At 41.8% G+C, this 21,140-nt stretch overlaps 1 protein-coding gene across 1 annotated transcript in view; it reads right to left on the bottom strand.

Annotated features, from left to right (window-relative positions):
* Positions 1 to 988: 988 nt before the first annotated feature.
* Positions 989 to 21,140, bottom strand: part of LOC306950746 (cell surface hyaluronidase CEMIP2-like) — a gene marked incomplete at both ends in the record, with an annotated part of 47,357 nt that continues 27,205 nt past the window's right edge. Inside the window, 7 exons of the mRNA XM_079541108.1 lie at positions 989 to 1,188; positions 3,213 to 3,322; positions 4,446 to 4,606; positions 5,828 to 5,929; positions 6,643 to 6,856; positions 8,612 to 8,794; positions 18,863 to 19,071. Of these exons, the coding sequence (XP_079397234.1) occupies positions 989 to 1,188; positions 3,213 to 3,322; positions 4,446 to 4,606; positions 5,828 to 5,929; positions 6,643 to 6,856; positions 8,612 to 8,794; positions 18,863 to 19,071 (1,179 nt within the window). The remainder of the gene's footprint in view (positions 1,189 to 3,212; positions 3,323 to 4,445; positions 4,607 to 5,827; positions 5,930 to 6,642; positions 6,857 to 8,611; positions 8,795 to 18,862; positions 19,072 to 21,140) is intronic.

Raw genomic sequence — 21,140 nt, 5'->3', positions numbered from 1 at the left:
ATTTTAGATGTGGGCTTAACAGGAAGCAAGTAAACAATAACAAAGGAACATCATAATTACCTTATTTACATGTGTCAGAATTTCAACTTTTTTTTTCTTTTTTTTCCCCAGTTTTGAACGTTTTGTAAACTTGTGCAGCTCCTGTAAAGAATTCCGTGGCAAAGACATGGTAGTCTGAACTTGCCCTCTCCTTCCTTGCTGTCACCAGGTAACATTGCTTTCAAAGCAAAATGAGAATCCCATCATTTCATCCTACTTTTGTACTTAAATTGTAGTCAGTGAGTCATCGGTTTGTCTCTGTTTGCATACATAGCTCTTTCTTTGCCTTTCATTTCAAAAAGCAAAGAATCTTAGCTACTAATACCAGCAGTAGTTCAACCCTCCATGGGAGCAGAAAGTCAATACAGTCATTGAAAGAGGAATGCAAGATTTTACCCTGCACAGCACATGTTTAATTAAATGTTCGCATCAACTGGGCAAATAGCATTTCACCAGTCATTAGCTACAGACAGACATTTGTAATTCCTTGTTGTCACCATCTATATTCAGGTTGATTAGAAGATATTATTGTAAGATTATCACATGCTTACCCACTGATGCAAGCAGATGTCTGTGAGCTCACCTAAAATGCCATAGAAGATCTGTTTCACTGCTAGATGCTGCTAAAGTTTCCATGCCAAGTTTCATTTTCATTGCCTATGACACTGAAGAACAGGGTTTTGCCTTTAGAACTTACCATTTGACACCAAATCATAGACATTGCTCAAACACTTCTCCTCCTTGGGAAGTGCAGTCCACAGGCTTTTCCTATCCGCCCTGTAGGGCACTGTTTGGAAAATAAAACTCTACCATAGCGAGTAAGATGAGAATATATTTATTAATTATAAAATATACAAGTGAACAACATCGGTTTGATACAATCCCATAAAAACAAGAGCAATTTGGTGACAGCTGCTGGACTTGCCTGGCTGTGGTTACACCAACGATGCTAATCGCAGGGTGCTGCAGCCCCTGCAGAGTTGTGCTCTGAGTGGTTCTGAGAAAAGGCATTATCTGAACATTGATACTCCTTCGTCTTCAAGGGAACATAATGCTGTAGAGAAGCAGTTTTCTGATAACGAGCGTGATTTAGGACTTTAATCCAGGAGGGCTTGGCTTGTCCTTTATAGCCGAGCATAGCAAAACTCCCTGTAAAACAGACACAGTGAGTGTAACCCCCTGGGTGGATCCGTTCACTTATTAGCAATACAGCATGAACATCATTGGAACTTCTTAGCCTTTTTTTTTTTTTCCCCTTGGATTAAAATAATGGAACACTGAAAAGGCAAAAAGAATGATGAAAGAGGGAATAGGGCTTCCAAAGCTGTAACCTCACTGCATCACAGATCTGCTGGTATTTCAATAAGCTAAGATGGGATCCCAGATGTGAGTTAGAGGGATGTCCTACTCTTTATTTTTTAACCATTGGTACTTTTTCATATTTGACTACATGAAAATGGTTAGGCATTTTGAATCCTTCTTTTATTAGTTTACATCACTTTCTTCCTGTTATGCATAAACTGTTCCCTATGTCAGCTCTGCTCTTGTCCTCTGCTGTCCCAAAGTACAAAGGCATTATGTGTTCTTTGATTTTAATAATAATGTCTTGTGTTTATATTATGCTTTTCATTGCAAAGACTCCCAAGGCTATTTGCAGATGGTTGGATCAAGACTATTCCCGTAAACACTTCTAATTTAAATAAGATTTTGCAGAACCAGGCAACAAGACCCTAAATCCTGATCCCACTGGGGTCAAGAGGATTGCTTTGTGCATTATCCCTGGCAGCAGCAATACGTATTTGGGAGAAATACTCCAGCCTGCCCTGAACCACAGCCCCCCAGAGCGGACCACAGCGGCGGCTGAACACAGCCCTGCATGCAGTCGCTTTTGGAGCTGTGAAGTAGAATAGTGCACATACCTGAATCAGCAGGAGAAAGCTCATGAATCTGAACATAATTACCCAGACTGGAACTTAGGGCAGGCGTGCAGGTGATCACCCTTGCCCTTAAGAAAAGTAAAACAGGGGCAATGCGGCATCAGCCAACACGGCTTAATCCCACTGTCAGCCATCAGCACAATGACCCTGACTTCTCAAGTGAAGCAGCAGAGCAAGGAAACGGCCCTTGATGGGGACTTGTGGTGGCCCTGTGTACTCCTTTGTGTGCTGCAGGGGCAGAGGACCCGAGCTCCCAAAAATGACCTGGAATGGCTGCATCCAAGCGAGCAGTGCAGGTGTGCCAGGGAACTAAGTTTGACAAAGTAAACAAAAAAGAGTCCTTTTTAATCAAGAAATTCCTTTCAAAAGTATTCAGGGCTTTGATGAAAGAATGAAGCAATGAAGTTCCAGGACAAAGAAATAGCAAAAAAAAAAGAAAACCTCAAATTTTTTGCTTTTGAAAGGATGAAAGATAAAACAGCTTCTCAGGAATCAAACAGGCACCAAAGTGAAGTACTGTCTCTGCTGTAAAGATTATGCTGTTCTCTTCCTGGAACAGTCACAGCAATAAGCTTTGAAAGTAAATTTCAATAAAGCAAAAGCAACAACAACAACAAAAAAAAAAGGAGCTGAAAATACAACCAATTCTGCATCTGATTTCTGCTTAAGAGGTTGCAGGTGGAATCTGACTCAAGCTAGCTAGTTATTTTCCTAATTTCCTCATCGCTTGAGTCATTTGTCCAAACCTGGACTTCAACAGCCCCGTTTTCTAATAGGAAACCCAGCACAATGAAGGCAGTATGTAGCTGGCAGCTATGTGCACACTGAGCTTCCACAAGCAGTTCCCTCAAATCCATCAGAAACAGAATTCAGGCTGAAAGCTGTTCTGCCAGAAACATAGTGCTGCTTAAAGGCACTGCAGTGAGGAGGTGCCTACAAACGTCTTACTATGAAGAGAACAGTCTTTGGAATGGAACAGAGCATCAATCAGGATCTGGCCAGTGTCATCTGCAATGATTTTCCTACTTTCTTTCTCATTTCTTTGCAAATACAGTGAAAATATTTCTAAACGAATGCTCTAAGGGTATAAAAATCTGTGATCCAAAATGACTTGAATTTTCTGGACCAATGATACTGATGGATTTTTTACAGCAATTCAAGGTAAAGCTGTAAGTCAGAACTTCCCAAGTCTGGTGCTTCCCCTTTCTTTCATCCAAGAAAATAAAAAATATTTACCTTCTCTGTGGAAGACAATAGGCTTTGCCGAACCTAACCTTGTAAAAACAGACATTTCAGAGCTCCACACCTTGTCTCCAATATCTCTAGAGCACACAAGAACAAGTGATCTGAAAAGAAGGATAGTAATTACTGCACGACTGCAAAATATTACCCTTGTTAAGAATCTGCGAGACCAATTAAGAAAAGGACTTGATTGCTTAATTTTAAGAACATACTTAAATCCCTGTGATTTCAGTCACATGTAAGCTTACAGTTCTCAGACTCTTTAGCCATCTATGCACTGAAAAGCTGCTTTAAAGTCAAGCGCTTGCCTGGCTGCAATCCTCACAGATGTGCTTTCAAGTCCTCAGTGAATTGTACCTGCAATGAATTACAGGCACAACTGGTTGCATTTAGCTGAATAGTCCAGCTTGCAAAAGTATGCAAGAAAATCAATACAAATGTACAGTCATCACATGCATATTTGTCACTTTGTGCACGTTTTATACATGTACATACTCGTGTGCAGAAGTAAAGATGGAATAACTCTGCAGTGTTCTAATCTTTGGTCATGAGCTGCTCAGAAATGTCTTTGGACTGAAAGTGTTTTCTGGTTATTTGACCTGCTTCTGCCAGCAGCCAAGAATTTATCTATAAATCTCTGTTGTTCCATGTTTATGTGGCGACACATAAAACCACAAGGAATGTGGAACAGACACAAACAGAGATGATCCAGACCACTGCCAGGACACACTGAAGGTAACAGGCACGCAGGTCTGTTCATCGGCTCATCCAAAGAAAAGTCCTACTGGAAAATCTGGCACACCTATGATTTTCATCTGTCAGAAGAGGTAAAAACAATCATTAAGGGTAAACAGAAACCAACCCATTTCAGAAATGGAAAACTGAATCATCAACTGCCAGGAAACTGCTGGACCTTGGGATGTGTACACAGGACTGCAAATGTCATTGCAAGGACCTTATCTACTCCATATTGGAAAAATGGATTGTTCATTTAGAAGGAATTGACAGTTTTCTAGAAAATCTGTCTCCTTCTGCTCTAATCTGTGCAATCCTGAGAGAGAGACAGTCCTTCTCTTATTAACTGAGTGATATTCAGGATTTGTATGTATTCAGTCTTTGCCAGATTCCTTCAGAGCACAGGTTCAGATACGAAAGTAGCTCATTTTTCTTTCTTTGTCTATCAGCCACAGGCTTCTACACAAGCTGGGCTTTCAGCACTTTGCTTACCTCTCTTTTATTAATGTTTGAACATAATCAGTTATTGAATCGGTCACATTTCCCCCAGCAACCGTGTCAAAGTGCCGCCTACTCACAACTGCTCCTGAACATGCATCTAGCACCACGAAGAACACCCCGGGGCTACTGAACAGGAGCGTCGTGTCATTTATCTGCAACAAAACACAGAAGTAAGTTTTATGGAGGCAGGCAGTGAGTGATGTGGAGGTTCAGGCTATGCTCCCATTTTTCCATAAGGAGGGCATTACAAGCGAGGAAAATATCTGGTGTTTACAGCCTTTAGTTTTCCATATGTAATTAGTGCAGATGAAGTGGTATCACTGATAGACCGTCAGGGAAGGAGGAAGAAAAGCCATTCGTTCTGAATAGCACTGGGAAGCCCATTGGGGTACCAAAAACATGAAAAATGAGGTCATGGACATATTTTGTGTGTTAAAAAAATACATTTGGGAAGCCAAAAATACTGGGAGTAAAATGCTTAGTTCAGCCTTAACACAGATTCTTCTCATGTGGGTGAAATGACTGTCACTTGGCATGGCAGATTTGACCAAAGAGCAGGAGAGAAGTGCTAAGACAGCAATGGTGGGATAGAAGCCACACGTGGACATTTTTTTTTGCTCCCCTGGGAATGTCAATATAGCAAGATCTCAAAAACAAACTCGTTTTTGGTAGTGCCATCCCTGGGCCTCGAGGGAGTTCAGCACACATGCCTCCTACTCCCCTCGCTTCCTGCAGCAGGGGCTCCTTCTGCAGGTTACAGCTCCCAGGATGTGCCACAATCTCTGCTGTTGGCAAGACAAAGGCTCTCAGAGATGTAACAGGGGGTCAGGCAGAGCGAGGAGCAGGCATTTGTCAGCACTTAATATAACTCCGTGGCATGTGAACCTGGGCAGCATCCTTGCTGACGTGATTTCAGTCACACTTCTCCATCCAAGCAGAGGTGTAAGGCATGTGCAGGGATAACCTGACAGCTCCAACTCCTTCAGACGTGAAATGCAGTTATTTTTATCTTTTAGAGCAGTGCCAGAGAAAGTCAGAAAAACAAGCTTGTTTTTTTCCCTTCATCCTTTGTAAGCACTGCTTTCTGATGTGCTTTTCTCCCCACATCCTCTATATTAAAGTGGTGGTGTTAATTCTTCTGAGGTGATAAAAAGCCGTTTTTCCCCTGTAGGGCTCAAATCCTCATCTGAATAGAATACGAACTCCCTGTGATTAGAATGGAGCTAATTGTAAAGGAGAACAATGCACTCCTGTCTTCCAGGGCAACTTCCCATTTCCTTCTGCCAAAGTTCAGCAAGGTTTTGCAATAACTTACCTTGGAGATAAAGTTTCTCCCTGTTTAATCACCATTTCAAATGTAGCAAAGCACATACCTTAATGAATGCAGATGTCAAGTGGTTCTGTATGTCTGCCTTGCTGAGGGACTGGATCTGGATTCTTACATACTTGACTGAGGGCGTGCTGGTGATAGCAAGCTGCAATTACATGGAGACAGAGCCTCAAAAAACTGGTAGGCTAACTGGTTTTCATCAGCAGAATGACACCAAGCACCAATGCTCACAGTTGGAAAGCTTGAAGAACATAAGTTTTTCAAACTATGAGCCTGATTCACAAGTGCTTGCTGTTAAGACAACATTTACCAAAGAATTGTGGCAGTGGAGGTTGGTAGGGACCTCTGATGGTCACTCTGCCTCTGAATAAGAAGTTGAATATAAGTTTCATATATCCTGCCTGATTATAACCGAGGTGCGGATTTGTATGAGCCTGAAATAATACTACAGGATTTACAGAACTGTAAATGAAAAGAGAACCTAGGTCTGATTTTCCAATCATTCTTATTAACCAGAATTACTTCCCAGTCTGAAATTCAACAGCAATAGTGCACTCTGGAATTAAAAGCTAATCCAGTCTGAGCTCTCTGAAGTGTTCTTTTATGCTTGTTTGAAAGAAAAAGAAAAAAAAAAAAAGGGGGTGGGAAAAAAGATGCTGTGACTGTGCATTCACCTGCTTCCAGTTGGGCGATTTCTTTGAGGTTATCTTTGAAGCGTGGTACAGAAAACTGCAGAAATTTAGTGCAAAATCCTTCCCTCCACATGTCACACAGTGCTGGCCAGATTCACAAGCGGCTGTTCCCTACTGACGCATACGTGCTGCATGACCTCAGGTGCTGTAGGAGGGGTGCTCTTACCTGTGGGGCCCCACAAGCCCTGCATGGCACTGCCTGGTGCTGGGACACGGGGCGCTGCGGGGCAGCTGGCCTCTGCAAAAAGGGGTTGGGGGCACAGCTCCAGGACCCCCCCGGGTACATCTGCGCCATGATTTTGATACGTTCACAGCCTTGCTGGGAGCAGTAACTGTGCCCTTGCCTAGCTTCGTGGGCCTGCAGGTGGACAAATAGGTACCTACAAATGAGAGCAAACATACTGATCAGAGTCATGAAGTGTTTAAGGGAAAAGCTGAATAGAGGGAGGGTCTTTGCATGCTAAATTCTATTATCCCTCCCGTTTTGCAACACCACTGAAGAACCCTTAGAGTGGTGTAATACAGCACACCTGCAACTTGTACATTCAAAACAGGTCTGCAAGGACACAAGTAGAGCCTCCCTCTCAACCCAGCATGATGAGACCTGCAGCACTCTCAGCCCGTACACCCAAGCCAACTTCCTTCGTTGGGCAAGCATTGTGGAGTATGCATCACCTCCAGCACCAGGCGCAGCTGCATCCTGCTAGATGCTCATGCTGTTTTGTACAGAAGGAAACAGGCTTGCTTAGAAATACTGGCATCGTCCCCTTTGGCTCCTGCATCTCACAGCCCTGGCCTACAGGCACAGCTTAGCCCTAGGCATGCATGACAAAACTTCTAAGGCAGCCAGATCTTCTGACCCTTGGAATTCATTTTTTCCTAGCTGTTCAAGTGTGTTTTCAATTGCATCCATTCTGCAATTCAGGCAGAGGAAATTACATAAACAGCTCAGCTAAGCTTCAGGATCAAAAAGATGCATGAGCTGTAAAGGTTTTCTTGTTTTGTTTTTGCTTTTTTTCTATTTCTTTAAAAACTAAATATTTGTTTCTATTTGTCTGGAAGAAAGAATGAGTAAGCTTGGTTCCTCTCCAAGGATCCAGCATGTGGGGTTAAAAAAAGAAGGGGAAACATCCCACTCATTATGAAATAAAGTCCACAAAACAACAACAGGAAAAGAAAAAAGCCAGTCCCCTAACTTTTGTACTCTGAGAGGCTAAAAATAGCACTGCTGAATTAAACAGAATGAAAAGGCTGATACTGCCAGAATTAAGTTGGGTTATGTCCATCAATATGCACGTACCAGGTCCAGACGGTTGCTGGCAGACAATGGTTCTGCCTCTACAGACCCACACATGTAACAGTTTTCCCCTGCTTTTCAGTAGTAAACAACCTTTTTTTTTTTTTTCTTTTTTTAACAGAATTTGGGCAACAGTTAACCCCTCCTCTCCAAAAAAAAAAAAAAAAAAAAAAAAAAGAAAGGAAAAAAGGAGAGAAAAGAAAAAAAAAGAAAAGGGGGATTGACTAGTAAACTGTTATTTCACAATTCCTATCATAAAAGAGACCTGGCTATCACCAAGAAACCTGGTTAGCAGGGAAAACATTCTGGGATTTGATTGCTCATGTGTTATGGTTGAAACAATAAATACATCTTATTTTCAAGTTTGGCATTTGTGGGTTGATTTCTAAAGTAGCTGCTTAGTCAGGTGAAACATCATGGTTAGACCACTGAGCAATTTTTTCCTTCCCAACTGTTTTAGCAAATAGGGAAACATGGTTTCGTAAGATATTTACTTAAGTAAAGGTGTTCTGGATTCCTCTAAAGACAGTGCATGACCTCTAGGACTCTCTTCTTGCCTTCAAAATAAGAGATGCACTGTGGTCAACCTTTCCTCATGGGAATATGAAGAAGTTGAAATTTCCCAAACTATCTTGCTGCTTGGTGCTTGACTGAAGTAGGCCTAATCTAGGTTATACTGTCCCATACCTCTGCTTTGACCTGAAATCAATGAAAAGACCATGCAAGATGAATGAGACTGAACTTGAACTATGAGACAGGGAAAGGAAGAAGCAGGACCGGAATGAGAAGAACCCTAGAGGTTTGCTGCCTGTTCACTGGAGGTCTCTCATGGGCTCACCCCAACACTCTGTCGAAGTAGAAGAGCTGCTCGCCGGTCCCATTGAGAACACTGTCACGGGAAGGAGCCATGAGGTAATGCTTTATGCTGTGCACCATCCCTGTCCGTCGCTGGTAGATATCTTTCACCACGTGGAAGATGGTGTTCCTGGGATAGCAGAGGGCAATGTGCAGCCAGTCTCCTCTGTCATAAAAAGGAGGAAAGAGAGAAAATTTGCTTAAGGGCTTGAATGCGGGAGAGATGCTCTCCAGCCAAGAGCGCAATCTTCAGGAGAAAACAAATAAATGTATTTTGAGGTTTTCTTCCTGCTTTAACCAGAAAAAAATACACCCAAATCCTTTGTGCCAGAGAAAATCAGGTTTTTTTCCCTTTGTCTGGAAACAACATCTGTTTATACAAAGGTCTGATCCAGAGACCCAAGTTGACCTCAAAGGACTTTGAGTCAGGTGCCAGGATGGCATAAAAGAAGAGATTTTCTCTTCCTTGCTCATAGGACTGAGGAACAACCAGTCACATACCTGCTCACATCTCCAGAGGCCGCCAGGGCTCAGTTTAGTTCATCTGGAGCTGCTGCAGGAGGGAACCAGCACTGAGCATTTCACCAGGGGCACTGGTCTAGGAATCAGAAAGTAATCTCTGACTTGAACCAGAGCCATAGCCTTAAGATATCTGCTTCCTCCACTTTACGGCAAAGTTTATGATCAGGCTTTCCATTAAAATCTCCCTCTCTCCTGCTCTTTCTTCAGTGTCAGTTTAAAACAACTACAGGTAAAGTTAAATGGTCTTTTAACACTTGACCACCATGGTGTTAGCATGCATATTTGCAACTAATTGTCCCTATGGCTTTTCTTTATGCTGTGGCCTTGGTTGTCACCTCACAGAGAGAAAATCTGCCTCAAAACTCCATTTTTTTCTTTCTGCTTGGAGAAAGATGCAGTCACAGCACAGTTCAGACGCTGATGGCTACAGTCTTTCCCAAAACCAAAGACCCTTCCTGACTGCAGGGTGCACTAGTACCGGGAAAAGCAGAATGTCACAAGATGTTTACACTTGAAAAGAAAAACTGAATAACAAGACTATTTGTGTAATTATTTTTTTTCCTCTCCAGACTCTGAAGTGGCTCAGTGCACCGCATGCAGGTACCTGACCAATTACTGTGGTTTGCTTTCCTTCTATTTCCAAAACCACCAAGGCTGTAAATGTAATTACCTGGCTTCCTGGTTAAAATGTGAAAATACTAATTTGGCCTGAAGACAGACAGTTACCACCATCACCAGCTGCCTTTTAGGGCCCTGTGAAGCTGAGGAAGGCAAAGTTTCTCTGCTAAGAAGATCTGCCACTCATCCTGGTCTGTAAAGCACTGAGGAGTGCAAACAACAAAATCTGGGAGCCTGCATGCCTAGACTTTTACTTTGCATTAGATGTGGACTATATAATAGCAAAGCTGCTTCAGACATTTTCTGGCTTTCTCGTTAGAGCAGAACAAAACTACAGTACTGAAGAAGGGACAGGCTGTTCTAGAATAATAAATCAAAGCCATACACAAAGACCCATCAGCTTATGCCAGATACTGCCCTCTAGATTTTAACCAACTCCAGCTGTGTCATAACATTGGACAGCTAGAAAATGGATATATTTTCAGATGATTTGGCCTTTGACTAGAGGAAATGAAAGAAATGCACCAGAGCCATGTTAGTGGGATATTTCTGGGATGGAGTCCCAAGACATTTGGCTGTTTCATAAGGGTAATTTGCATTGCATTAGCACATTTCATCCCCTGAAGACACTACCAAAAAAAAAAATGGCCTTGTCATCTCCTTCAGATGTTGGGAACCAGCCTTGGTGCCATGTTGTGCTGACTGCCACCTCCCCAGGGAACAGAAAAGGCACCAGGGAAGGAAATTGGAGTTGGTGAAAAAAAAAGAAAGAAAATCATGAAAAAACCACAGCTGTGACTGTCTTGAGTCACTAGAGTACTTGGGAATCTGAGTGCAATGAGAGCCTGTCGTGCACGTGAGCAGGCTGAACCAAACTCTGAAATAAACTGTATCACGATTGAGAAGATCAAATGGAAGGCACCTACCTGGGAGTTTGTGAAAGAAGAGAAGGAAATAAATACATTCCCACAACAAAGGTCTTGGGAAGAGATGTGAGAAGGGAAGGTATTTAAAGTTATCCTTTAAGTAAATGTTGGAAAGAATAAGGTGTTTATTTTCAATTTAATTTCATGGTATTTTAACAGCTTCCTATTTAGTTCTTTACTTTGGTTTTGGCTCTTCAGCTTGTACAGAAGCTGCTGTAAACTCTCCCAAATGCCTGGTTGTACAGCTGTGCACAACAAAAGCAAAGCACAGAGTATTGCTGTGGGACGCCCTCAGGACATGGGTGAAATGTCTTTTTCTCCATTGCCAAAAGTGAATGAGAAATGCAACCTCAGGCTAGAAGAGGCAGTCAGGCATGAGATGTCTTGGACATTGTGCTCAAAGGAAAGCAAATGTGCATGTGCCTCCCTCAGCCACAGCACTGGCCACAGAGACCTCCTGGCTGGGTCTCCAGTGCAGGAAGCCTGTCTTTTTTTCAGGGTGGTCAATGAATTATGACTCCTCCTTTATTTCTCTGCTTCAAACTCTCCATTCTGTCGTATTTTCTCACTGCGACTTTGAGGTGAAGATTGGCAGGCAGAATCAGAAACATTTGAGCTAGTAATATCCTGTAGGGCAGAAGCCCTTGTTCTGCTGCAGTGGTTGCCTTCTTATCAGCTGGGATCCTTGCAGGTGTCCTGAGGACACGCTCTGCACTAGCAAGAAGAAATGCCTGTTTGGGAAAGGACATTTCCCATCACATGCACAAAGATCAGCAGAAAGAAGTCATTTAAAATTTGAGGGACAGAAGTCATACTACTGATACAGAAAATGCTGTCTGACGTAGCAATGCATTGGACTTTTCTTCTACTTTCATTCTTATGGGAATCTTGCAAGAAAAACAAATAAAAATACACTCAGATGGAAAGCCTGACTTTGAAATTAGCTATTGGTATAAATGAAAGGCAGATAGACATGTGTAGGAAACTAACTTGAGATATTTAGGATGCTTTCATCACGAAACTATGTAAGCGTGTTCATAATTTTTTAGTGATAAAGTTCAGTTCATTTTAAAAGCAAGGAACAGTATTTTTTTTTTCATTCCTGTTTTTAATCAAGTCATTGTTTTCCTGTTGTTTTCACAAAAAAAAAAAAAACAACAAACAAACAAAAAACCAAAAAAACAACCCCACACAAAAGACCTTTAAAAGGGGAAAGCTAAATATGCAGTAGCACAGCATCATTAGCAAGTTCTAACAGTTTCAGATGCTACTTGGAAGGTTTCCGAGCTTACACCAAGATCTATCAAACTCAGCACTTCTGCCCCTCTGTTACTGTCCTTCAATGATCCCCACAGCACACTTCATGTGAGTTTATGAATGTGTCTATCCTGTTTACTTCCTTTTGGAAATGGCTGGGTAGAACTAACCCGAGAAGCCATTTTCTTTTCACCTGAATTTTGCCATTTTGCAGTTCTGGCTCTTTCGAAACATGGGGCAAAGTGCTAAAAAGTATCTGTGTGCTCTGGCATTGGGCAGGTTTTTGGGATAAGTGAAAGCAAAAAAGGATGAGGGAAAACAGCAGGCAAGAGGTTTCCTGTTCTTGGACGTATGGTCAATACAGATCTCCATGTACACATACATACCTCTGTTACAACCTCAGAACAGCCCCCATAATTAAATCCCAAACTCCCACTCAGGGAAACAAGATTGAACAGGCAAAGGAGGGGAGACTTCTGAGAGTGGTGGAATGTGAGAATGGAGAGTGGTGAGTCACACAAGTTTGAGATGAGATTTGGCTGCAGTAAACATTGAAAGAGCACATGTCTGCGACTCTCACTGCCTGGGAGAGGACAAACGAACACTTGTTCACTGGTGACCATGTTCTGTGACTGTGTCAGATGGAGTATCAATACTGAGCATATGGGTAGGATCTAGTGCTGGTGTTGGAGGTTATGCTGTACATCACTGCTGGCTGTATTTTGGCTCAGGGAACCCCTCAGTTATTCTGAAAAACGGCTCCACCATGTCTATTGGCATGGTGTGTCACGTAACTGATGACCATGGACGTGCACAGTCCAAATCCTGATCTCACTGATGACAATCTGGTGTGAGCCAATGAGGGCATGCAATAGAGTACAACTGAAAATTACTTATTTTTTCCTCAGGCATGAAAAAACAAGAGACTTCCATCCAGTGATTCAGCCTCCCACAACTGTTATTACTCCTATTTAAAACAAACCCTCTGACATTTTGGTCAGCTCTCCATGCGCTGAGAAAAATGGGAGTTCAAAATTTTCCTGTTCATAATATGGGAGCCAAGCAAAAATTCTCACTGGCTGCATCTGCATGTTTGCCTCTCACAGGATGAATTTTGAACTTCAGAAGGCAAAACCAGCAAAGTCGCCACTCAGTCTCCAACCCTTCTCAAGAACAAATAATAGAAGATCTGTGTTCCTTTATCTCAGTCATGATACTGATATTTTTCCTCTCAATCTCACAACAGCCTGCCCAGCACCCAGTTGAATCTCCTCGACACAAAATCCGTATACAGGACACCACCTCCTAAACCAGCATCATGGGTGGGAAAAATGGACTGGGAAACCCATGGACCAGCAACCTGGCTTGCTGCAGCCATCTGAGGACTTGTTAGTGCTAGACTGCTCTTGTCCATTCACTGAAACTGTCAGCTCTCCTTGTTAATCCTGTCCAAGAAAAAAGAGAACAGAAAACAGCAAGGGCTGCTGACGGCAAAGACAGCCAATGGCTGGAGGCAAAGACAGGGCTTTAGGATCACTTACACATGCCAATGCCAGCACCCAGTTTGGCATGGCCATACTGAAATGGTTCAATCTGCAACCCAGTGTTCTGGCAAACGTTTCAGCCTCTTTCTAGTTGTTTTTTTCCTTAAATGTCTAAAGGCTTTCACCCACTTGTTGGCCTGTGGGTAATTTAAGCGATTGAAACCGACAGAAGGGAATTCAACTGATTTCTGTGTTGTGTGGATGATTAACTCTGAATTACAGATGTTATCAGAAGGAACAAGCTATGAAACCCAAGCAGCACTTTACTTATTATTATTGGAAATAGTGCTGGTGTTACTTATAATACATCTGGATCTGGGAGATCGAGGTCGGCACTCATGTTACGTACAAGTAACAAGTAGTCACAGCCTTAAATTGTTAGCCGCACTTTGAAACACTAATTTCATCTTCCTATCCACTTGTCAATCTGCAAATCACAAGGAAAAGCACATTTGGAACTAATCTGAAAAAGGAACAGTTTAGGAAATATCCATGAACTGGGCAAATCTGAAGCAAGTATGTTCTAGCCTTGTCTCATTATCTTTGTTTTCCTAAAAAACCCTATCATCGCTAAAGAATTTAATCACAAAAATGACAAGTAGCTGAAAGTATGAATCAGACTGGCAATGAATAAGAAGCCACAGGGAAAACACCCATCTACACAGCCCTGAAAAAAGACAAATATTAACCAGTCCCCTGGAGTTTCAGTGCAGACATGGGCTGTGTAAGTTGTCTGCCTGCAGTGAAACCTCCACCTTTGAATGGATGACAGCATCTTGGAAACTACACATCACGCAGAGCCCCAGGTCCCCACACTTTTTAATCCAAAATTTAGACACAAACTCATTCCAGCCTCTTGAATTTTTGGATAATTAGATTATTTGCTTGTGAACACGATAACAAGCCATAGTGCAGAATGTCAGCCTAGCAAACACAGGGATATCACCATGCACCTGTGTCATCCCTGCACAAATACCGCAGCAAGGGAAAGGCTGGACATGTGCCCAAGCACACACATGGACATCTGCTCTTTCATTTGCTCTTGACAAGAGATTTGGCTCTTTGCTGCCAAATAAATCTTAGGAAAAGCTCTCATAAGGATCCAAGTCCTGCAACAAGGCACGAAATGTGAGTGTTACAAGACTCATTGTACCTCTCCAGGGGACACTGAGAGGATGCTGGTAAAGGCAACATGGGGAAAGCTCCTTGAACTTTTCCCTGGGGCCAGCATTGGCTAGGGCAGCTGGGCAGCCCTGTACTAACCCTAACCCTGCTTGCAGCACTGTTGCAGTTCACCTATAAAAAAGTGATACCTCCTTTGTACCTGCTCACATCTTCCTGAAATGTCAAATCACAGCAGAGAGCCCTAATAAGGAAAAACTCTTCCTTCTGAGTCTTAGCAGACCAAGTATAGAGATATTTGCCTGTGCTCATAAAAAACAAGGAATGTTTAATTTAATTGCCTATACTTTTCATCCTGCTTCAACAACACAACTCATTACACTATACTGCAGATATGGGCTTTGGAGAGATTTAATTCTTATCTTTAGATTAGCCGATAACACAAATAAGCCTGGCTGATTTATCGAACAGCAATGTGCCTTTGATAATAGTATTTGCTTTAGCCTCTTCTTTGATTGGAGAATTTGCACACACACACACACAAAGCCTGTGTCATTAAATGGAGGACTTTGTTTGTGACTTTTCCTACCCTATGAAGAGCCAGTCCTCTTACTGTTTTCCAGCACCTGAAAGGAGGCACTTACTTGCAAGCAAATAATGTTCTCCAGGCGCTCCTCCTGCCATACCAGCCTCACCCTCCTCTCTTAACAATCCTGACACTCTCTGCGGGCCTTTGTGCTTCTAGAAATAGACAGCAGTTTTGAGCACAGCCCTCAACTCAACAGCTGGTTCCCATCTTTCTATGAAGCACAAGAACAGAGAAAACACAAAAGCAGCTCTGAGGAGGTGGGTATTGCTCCTGAAAGAAGATGAAACTCATGAAGGAGAAGTTTGAGGCCACTGTTCATGAAGCTCTCACACTTTGTGCTTGAAAATCTACAAGTACTCTAAACATGTCTTGAATCCGTGCACAGAAGAGACACGTACTGCAGCAACCCATCACATGCCACTGCAGAAAGAAGTTGTCCTCCTTCACTGAGCAAATAGTTGAGCAGTTCCTGGACTCCCCAGGTTGGACACACAGGTGCAGAAAGCAGCACTGCCACTTTCAGCTCAACCTTGTGAGTGCATCCCTACCTCCTGCCCACACCAGGAATCTTGGTGTTCCAGTCTTTTAGTAAACATTTAAACTGGAATTGCTTTCATCAGCTCTTTTTACAGCACTTCAGAAACACTGAAAATGTTAATGGCACAAATATCCAACATCAGCCGCATGCCTGACCTCCAAAGAGGTCCAAATCCTGGTACACATCTTCCTGTCAAATTCCTTATTTCCCCTCTGACCTTCCTTCAGCCTGCACAGAAAGTCCTTCCAGAAGCATGAGGGCTATCTAGCTGTGAAAGCAGCATCCTGGATGTACCTATCCATCATTTTACAATGACAAGTCTAAAAATAGTTAGGTTGTTTGGTAAAGCTATGCCTGAAATTAATGATTGCAAAGTTTCACTAGTAAAATTCCTCAAACATATTTTCTTTTGCATCACATATGTTTTCCACGGATATAACTGTGTTAAGAGCTCATTTTTGGCAGATTATTCAGTATTTTAAAATGCAAAAGAACAGTCAGCAAGTAGCCATTTGAAACAAGTAAAATCTTTCCCTCTTTTTCTGGACCTTCTGCCTCTAATTACTCTGCTTCACAGTTTGAGATTTCTTCCTTTCAAAAAATGATTAGAAACACTGTTTAACAAATGTCATACTCAGAACTGCTTAAGTAGGCATTTGATTTCCTTCAAGCTCCTAAACCTTGTTTTTTACTTCACTTGCTTCCATGGGATGACTTCTGCCTATGTTGTTGCATGAAGTATGGACATTTCACCATTGCTGTTCTATTACCCTTAAGACACACAGTAGTGAAATGATTTCATTCTCAACTATTTCTTTGCAAGATGCTTTAAATCATAGAATCATCTCACCATTTAGGTTGGAAAAGAACTATAAGATCACTAACCATCAAACTACCACTAAACCTCAGGGAGGTAGTGACTCCACCACCTCCATGGGCAGCCTATTCCAACCTCTAACCACCATCTCTATGAAGAGGATTCTTCCAGATATCCAATGTAAACCTTCCCTAGAGCAACTTGAGGCCATTTCTTTGCATCCTATCTTATGTCATCTGAAAAAAGAGCCTGACACCTCCTCACTGCAGGAGTTGTCCTCTTTTCAGGAAGCTGTAGGGAGCAGTGATGTTCTCCCTCAGCCTTCTCTGTTCTGGAATAAATAGCCCCAGTTACTACTCCTACTACCCAGTGAGTTACCCCTCATAACACTTGTTTTCTAATCCCTTCACCATGGTCAGTGCTCTCTTCTAGTTCCTTTCTGTTAAGTCAGTATCTTGTAGTGGAATTAAGTAAAATTAGAAAGTAAAATTACATTTTTTTCCTTATTATATTTCCCTCCTTTAGTTTTTCAAAGCACACACCTTGCCAGCTGTTTCTGAATCAGAAAAGTCTACAAACCTTTGCCCCGTTCAAATAACTTAATTGGTTTCACACAAGACAAAGAGAACCACAAACACATTGTGGTTATCAATAGTAAAAGTTAGGTAATTTGCTGCTTGAACAAGGGCTAAACTTAAAGCTGAGTTCTATCAAACACACAGTGCTGCCTTACGATTTGAATTTGTGATTGAAGACCAAGTACTTGCCAAAGCTTTGGCACGTACTAACTGGCATAGTGATTGGGTAACCATTGTATATTGATGCAGAAGGCTTAACTCTTAATTGCAAGGAAATAGCTAATTATTTAAAGACAGATAATAGTTACAAAACAGCTGATCCATGAGTGACTAATGGGTTTTGCACTTCCTTAAAGTGCATGAAGTTACATTAACACAGAAAAGAGTGTTTTAGTTCTAGTCATCCCTCTGTGACAGGAATGTCCAAGCAGTGATTGTCCAGGGACTTGGTCATGATCCTACAGCCATTTAATCTTTAAATCCAAAGAGGACCCATTACACGTCACTTACCAAAATGGGGATATACAAAGAGGAAACATTGTCTTTGGACGTGAGGCTTTGGAAATGAGGCTTCATGACTGGAAATACAAATAGGGTTTTCCCCAAATTTCTTGAGCTCCAGTGTTCACATTTTTTCAAGCTTTTACCAAAACTTTCCTAAACTAAAACTATGGCAGTGACACCCTGCTCGAGAAGCAGACAATAGGTGTAGGGTTTGGTGGATAATACAGGACAGACTTGGAAATCCTCCCCATTTACCAATGGTACATGTTTCTCCATGTCCTCTGTGCATCTGACTTTTTCTATGTCAATTATTTAACGTCTACTTTGCAAATATGAGCCTTCACGTGGCTTTGTTGCTTGCAGTCATGTATAATGTGGCCCTTTTCCTGTACTGCCTTGTTATCAGTAAACTGAGGAGCCATGGAAACTGCAGAGCCCAAGACAATGGCCAGAGAATTTTTTGGTGTGGTTCTCATCTCTTGCAGCAGTTCTTCCCAGCCATGGCAACATACATCACAGTTAAACCAAATGGATTAGAGGATTCTCCTAGAAGTTATACCAGTGCAAAACACAAGTAATTTCACTAAAGTAAGAGGTATGCTGGTCCTGAACCACGACTGGAAACCATGAAAGAAATTATATAAAATGAAATAGATTGCAAGGGGAAAAGGCAGGTCTAAATTGGCCGTGCCTTGCTTTTACAGAACACTAGATGAGATGGAAGAAACATGGAAAATAAATAGAGCACAACCTACAATTTTGTTGTACTGAATCCTAAAGTTTTAAAATGCTATCAAACAGTGATTGCAGTGCTATTTGGATTACAGAAGATGCAATGCTCTGTGCACATTCTGATGGACTTCTGTGATGATTTCTGCATTTTATATATATGGGAAATAAATTATGTGCAACTAGTACAAACAAACGAACAAGAGCCAGGGCTCTTCTGGAGGGATTTCAGGGACAGCAGGCCAGGACTTACTTGGATTCTGTTTCAAAACTTATTGGAAAGAGAAACAGCTCTGTACATCAAAAGTGTTGGAATAACGAAAAAGCAGAGGCAATTCTTTGCATTGGTAAGTGCCAGTCATTAACACCTCACTTTGGTGCTCTCACAAATTGCTAAAACATTCAAAGGGTCAGTTGCAAAGAACCCAGGAAAATCGCATAACACCAGAACTTTCAAAACAGAACGTTTTCTAACAACATAGGGCAGTACCTGTTGAAGTTGATGGGGTACAGGATGATATCCTCAGGCGCTCTGCCATCCCACTGGATGATGTAAGCCTGCTCCAGCATGACGACCGGCTGGTATTGCTGGTACGGTGCTCCTCTGTTCACGCCTTGCAACTGCAAGGGGTGGGAGTGGTATGCTGCTCTGGCAATGGATAAGGTCAGATTCTCAGGGCGCCTGGCCTGAATATAAAGCTGAGGGTAAAAGGAAAATGACAAACACGTCCATTAAAATAGCCAGGCTCAGCTGTAACATGTGCATTTGATCACTGTTGCCTGTAAATGGTTTTGCCAATGAAGAGCGCAGAACAGTCGGAAAATGACTGAGACATTTCCAGTTCAAATGAAAAGGTAAAACAGAAATAGCATCTGCAGCTGTTTGAGGGGACACCGTGAAGTGAGATATGAATTGTACAACACCATGGAAATGTTAACTGTTCAGATTCTCAAGGGAGAAGGTTGACCAATGAAATATCACAAAGTGACTGTTTCTTATGAATTCGAATCACTGCACTTTAAAAACAGTCTTATTCCATTGAAAATACAGAAAAGTCTTAAGCAGTTTCCTCCTGGCTTTGGATCAGGTCCAGTTACCTAATGGAATCCACACCTTCATCTTGAAGAAGCAGAAAAAGCTTAAAATTTGGGGGGCTAAAATTCAACTTCTCGATTCTGTGGTCATACAGACCAAATGCAACATTGTACATGCTACAACTAGAGCTCTTCTGTTTGGGGACCAACAGATGCCCTTTGTTTTCAACACCTATGCTTTTTCTGTTCTTCTTTGATTCAAATGAAGGCCAATTCGTGTGGCAGACATTATCTTTAAGGTTCAATGCATGATGTTCACCTGCTTCCCCCTGTGTGAAATACTAGCACAGAAGGAGGACACACAGCTCGTCATACAAATTGGTTTCAGCACTGTGTGTGATGTAGCACACAGCTTGTCACACTCCCTGAAAGGTTCCAAATGCACTGACAACAGCTGAGAACAACTGTAATCCTTCTTCCTCCACTCTTCTATAATGTAGAATAATGCTATTTGCATCAAAAATAAGAATGTCTTCTAATAATACACGAGCACATTCAGCACAATTATTTTTAAACTCAATTTCTGTCTTCCAGCAGATTTTAACACTGCAGACAAAACTAGGAGAGGGTGACACAAGGTCCATCAGGATATTCTCCTCTCCACACAAGACTTTGCGAGCCTGACCTCTCCTATCTCTTTATCAGCTTCTTATTCCTTTTCTTGTCGACACAGATTAAAAGCTCTGCAAAACAGATTGTCTTCCACTAGTTTATATATAGGATCCATTAGAAGTATATTGTAATACTAATGATAAGACATCCTTAAAATACAATAGGAATTGCTTTGCTGACTCCAAAGTGCAATGAAGAAGCAAATATTCCCCTGACATTTGGTTTGTCTTTTATTCACAGCATGTCACAGCATGACAAGTGACAGATTCCCATTACTTCCTCCTTGGAACATAATGCCTTAGCCACTGCAAAATTCGTCTGACAGAAAACAGAGGTGATGCGTCCAGCATGAGTGTTATTTAACCTGAAGAAATACATTTGTGACTGAATTTAAACAGGAAATGTCTCAAGAAATTTAAGAAAGTGTTTAATTAAAGCTGCAAATTTTCTGGTTGCTAATTCAGTTCCTTGGTCCATTGTTAAGTTCAGAAGAACCTTTGCACTTGTACCCGCTCCTGGCATTGTGTTTTATGCTCCACAGCACCTCCAAAACATGGGTTATTTCAGCCTAGCCATCCTCCACCCCTGTACTAAGCATCTTCATGCTGAATGCTTGAGTGAAAAAAATTGGGATTCCTGTAAAAAAACAATGTGGAAGTGGTAATGGATGTTCTTTGGATATTCAGTCCATTCCTCCTTTCACTCCAGTGCAACCCTGCCTGTGGCACTTCAGTGATGAAGTGGAATCCACACAGATCCTTGGAGATTAAAGTCGATCCCAGAACCATATTAAACACTAGATTTTCTTGATGGCTGAAACCATGGATCAATTTGCTCCAAATAGTATCTGAGCAGCAGCCCATTTGCTCACTCTTCATGGATTGAGGAAGAGTAATTTGTTGTTTTTTTTTTTTACAGTCTGATAAAAGACTTTTTTTATCTATGAAACCAAGGAGGAAAACCTATTTTCCCTTCACATTAAAACCATAATTGTGAAGTCGATTAAGTGCAGTGCAATAACCCACATTTTGATCCCATTTGTCCCCAGCCTGATGGGGTAG

This window comes from Tetrao urogallus, assembly GCF_951394365.1.
Source record: "Tetrao urogallus genome assembly, chromosome: 11".
In the NCBI taxonomy this organism is placed as follows: domain Eukaryota; kingdom Metazoa; phylum Chordata; class Aves; order Galliformes; family Phasianidae; genus Tetrao; species Tetrao urogallus.
Note: the sequence above shows the minus strand (reverse complement) of the source record. Positions and strands in the feature narration are given on the sequence as shown.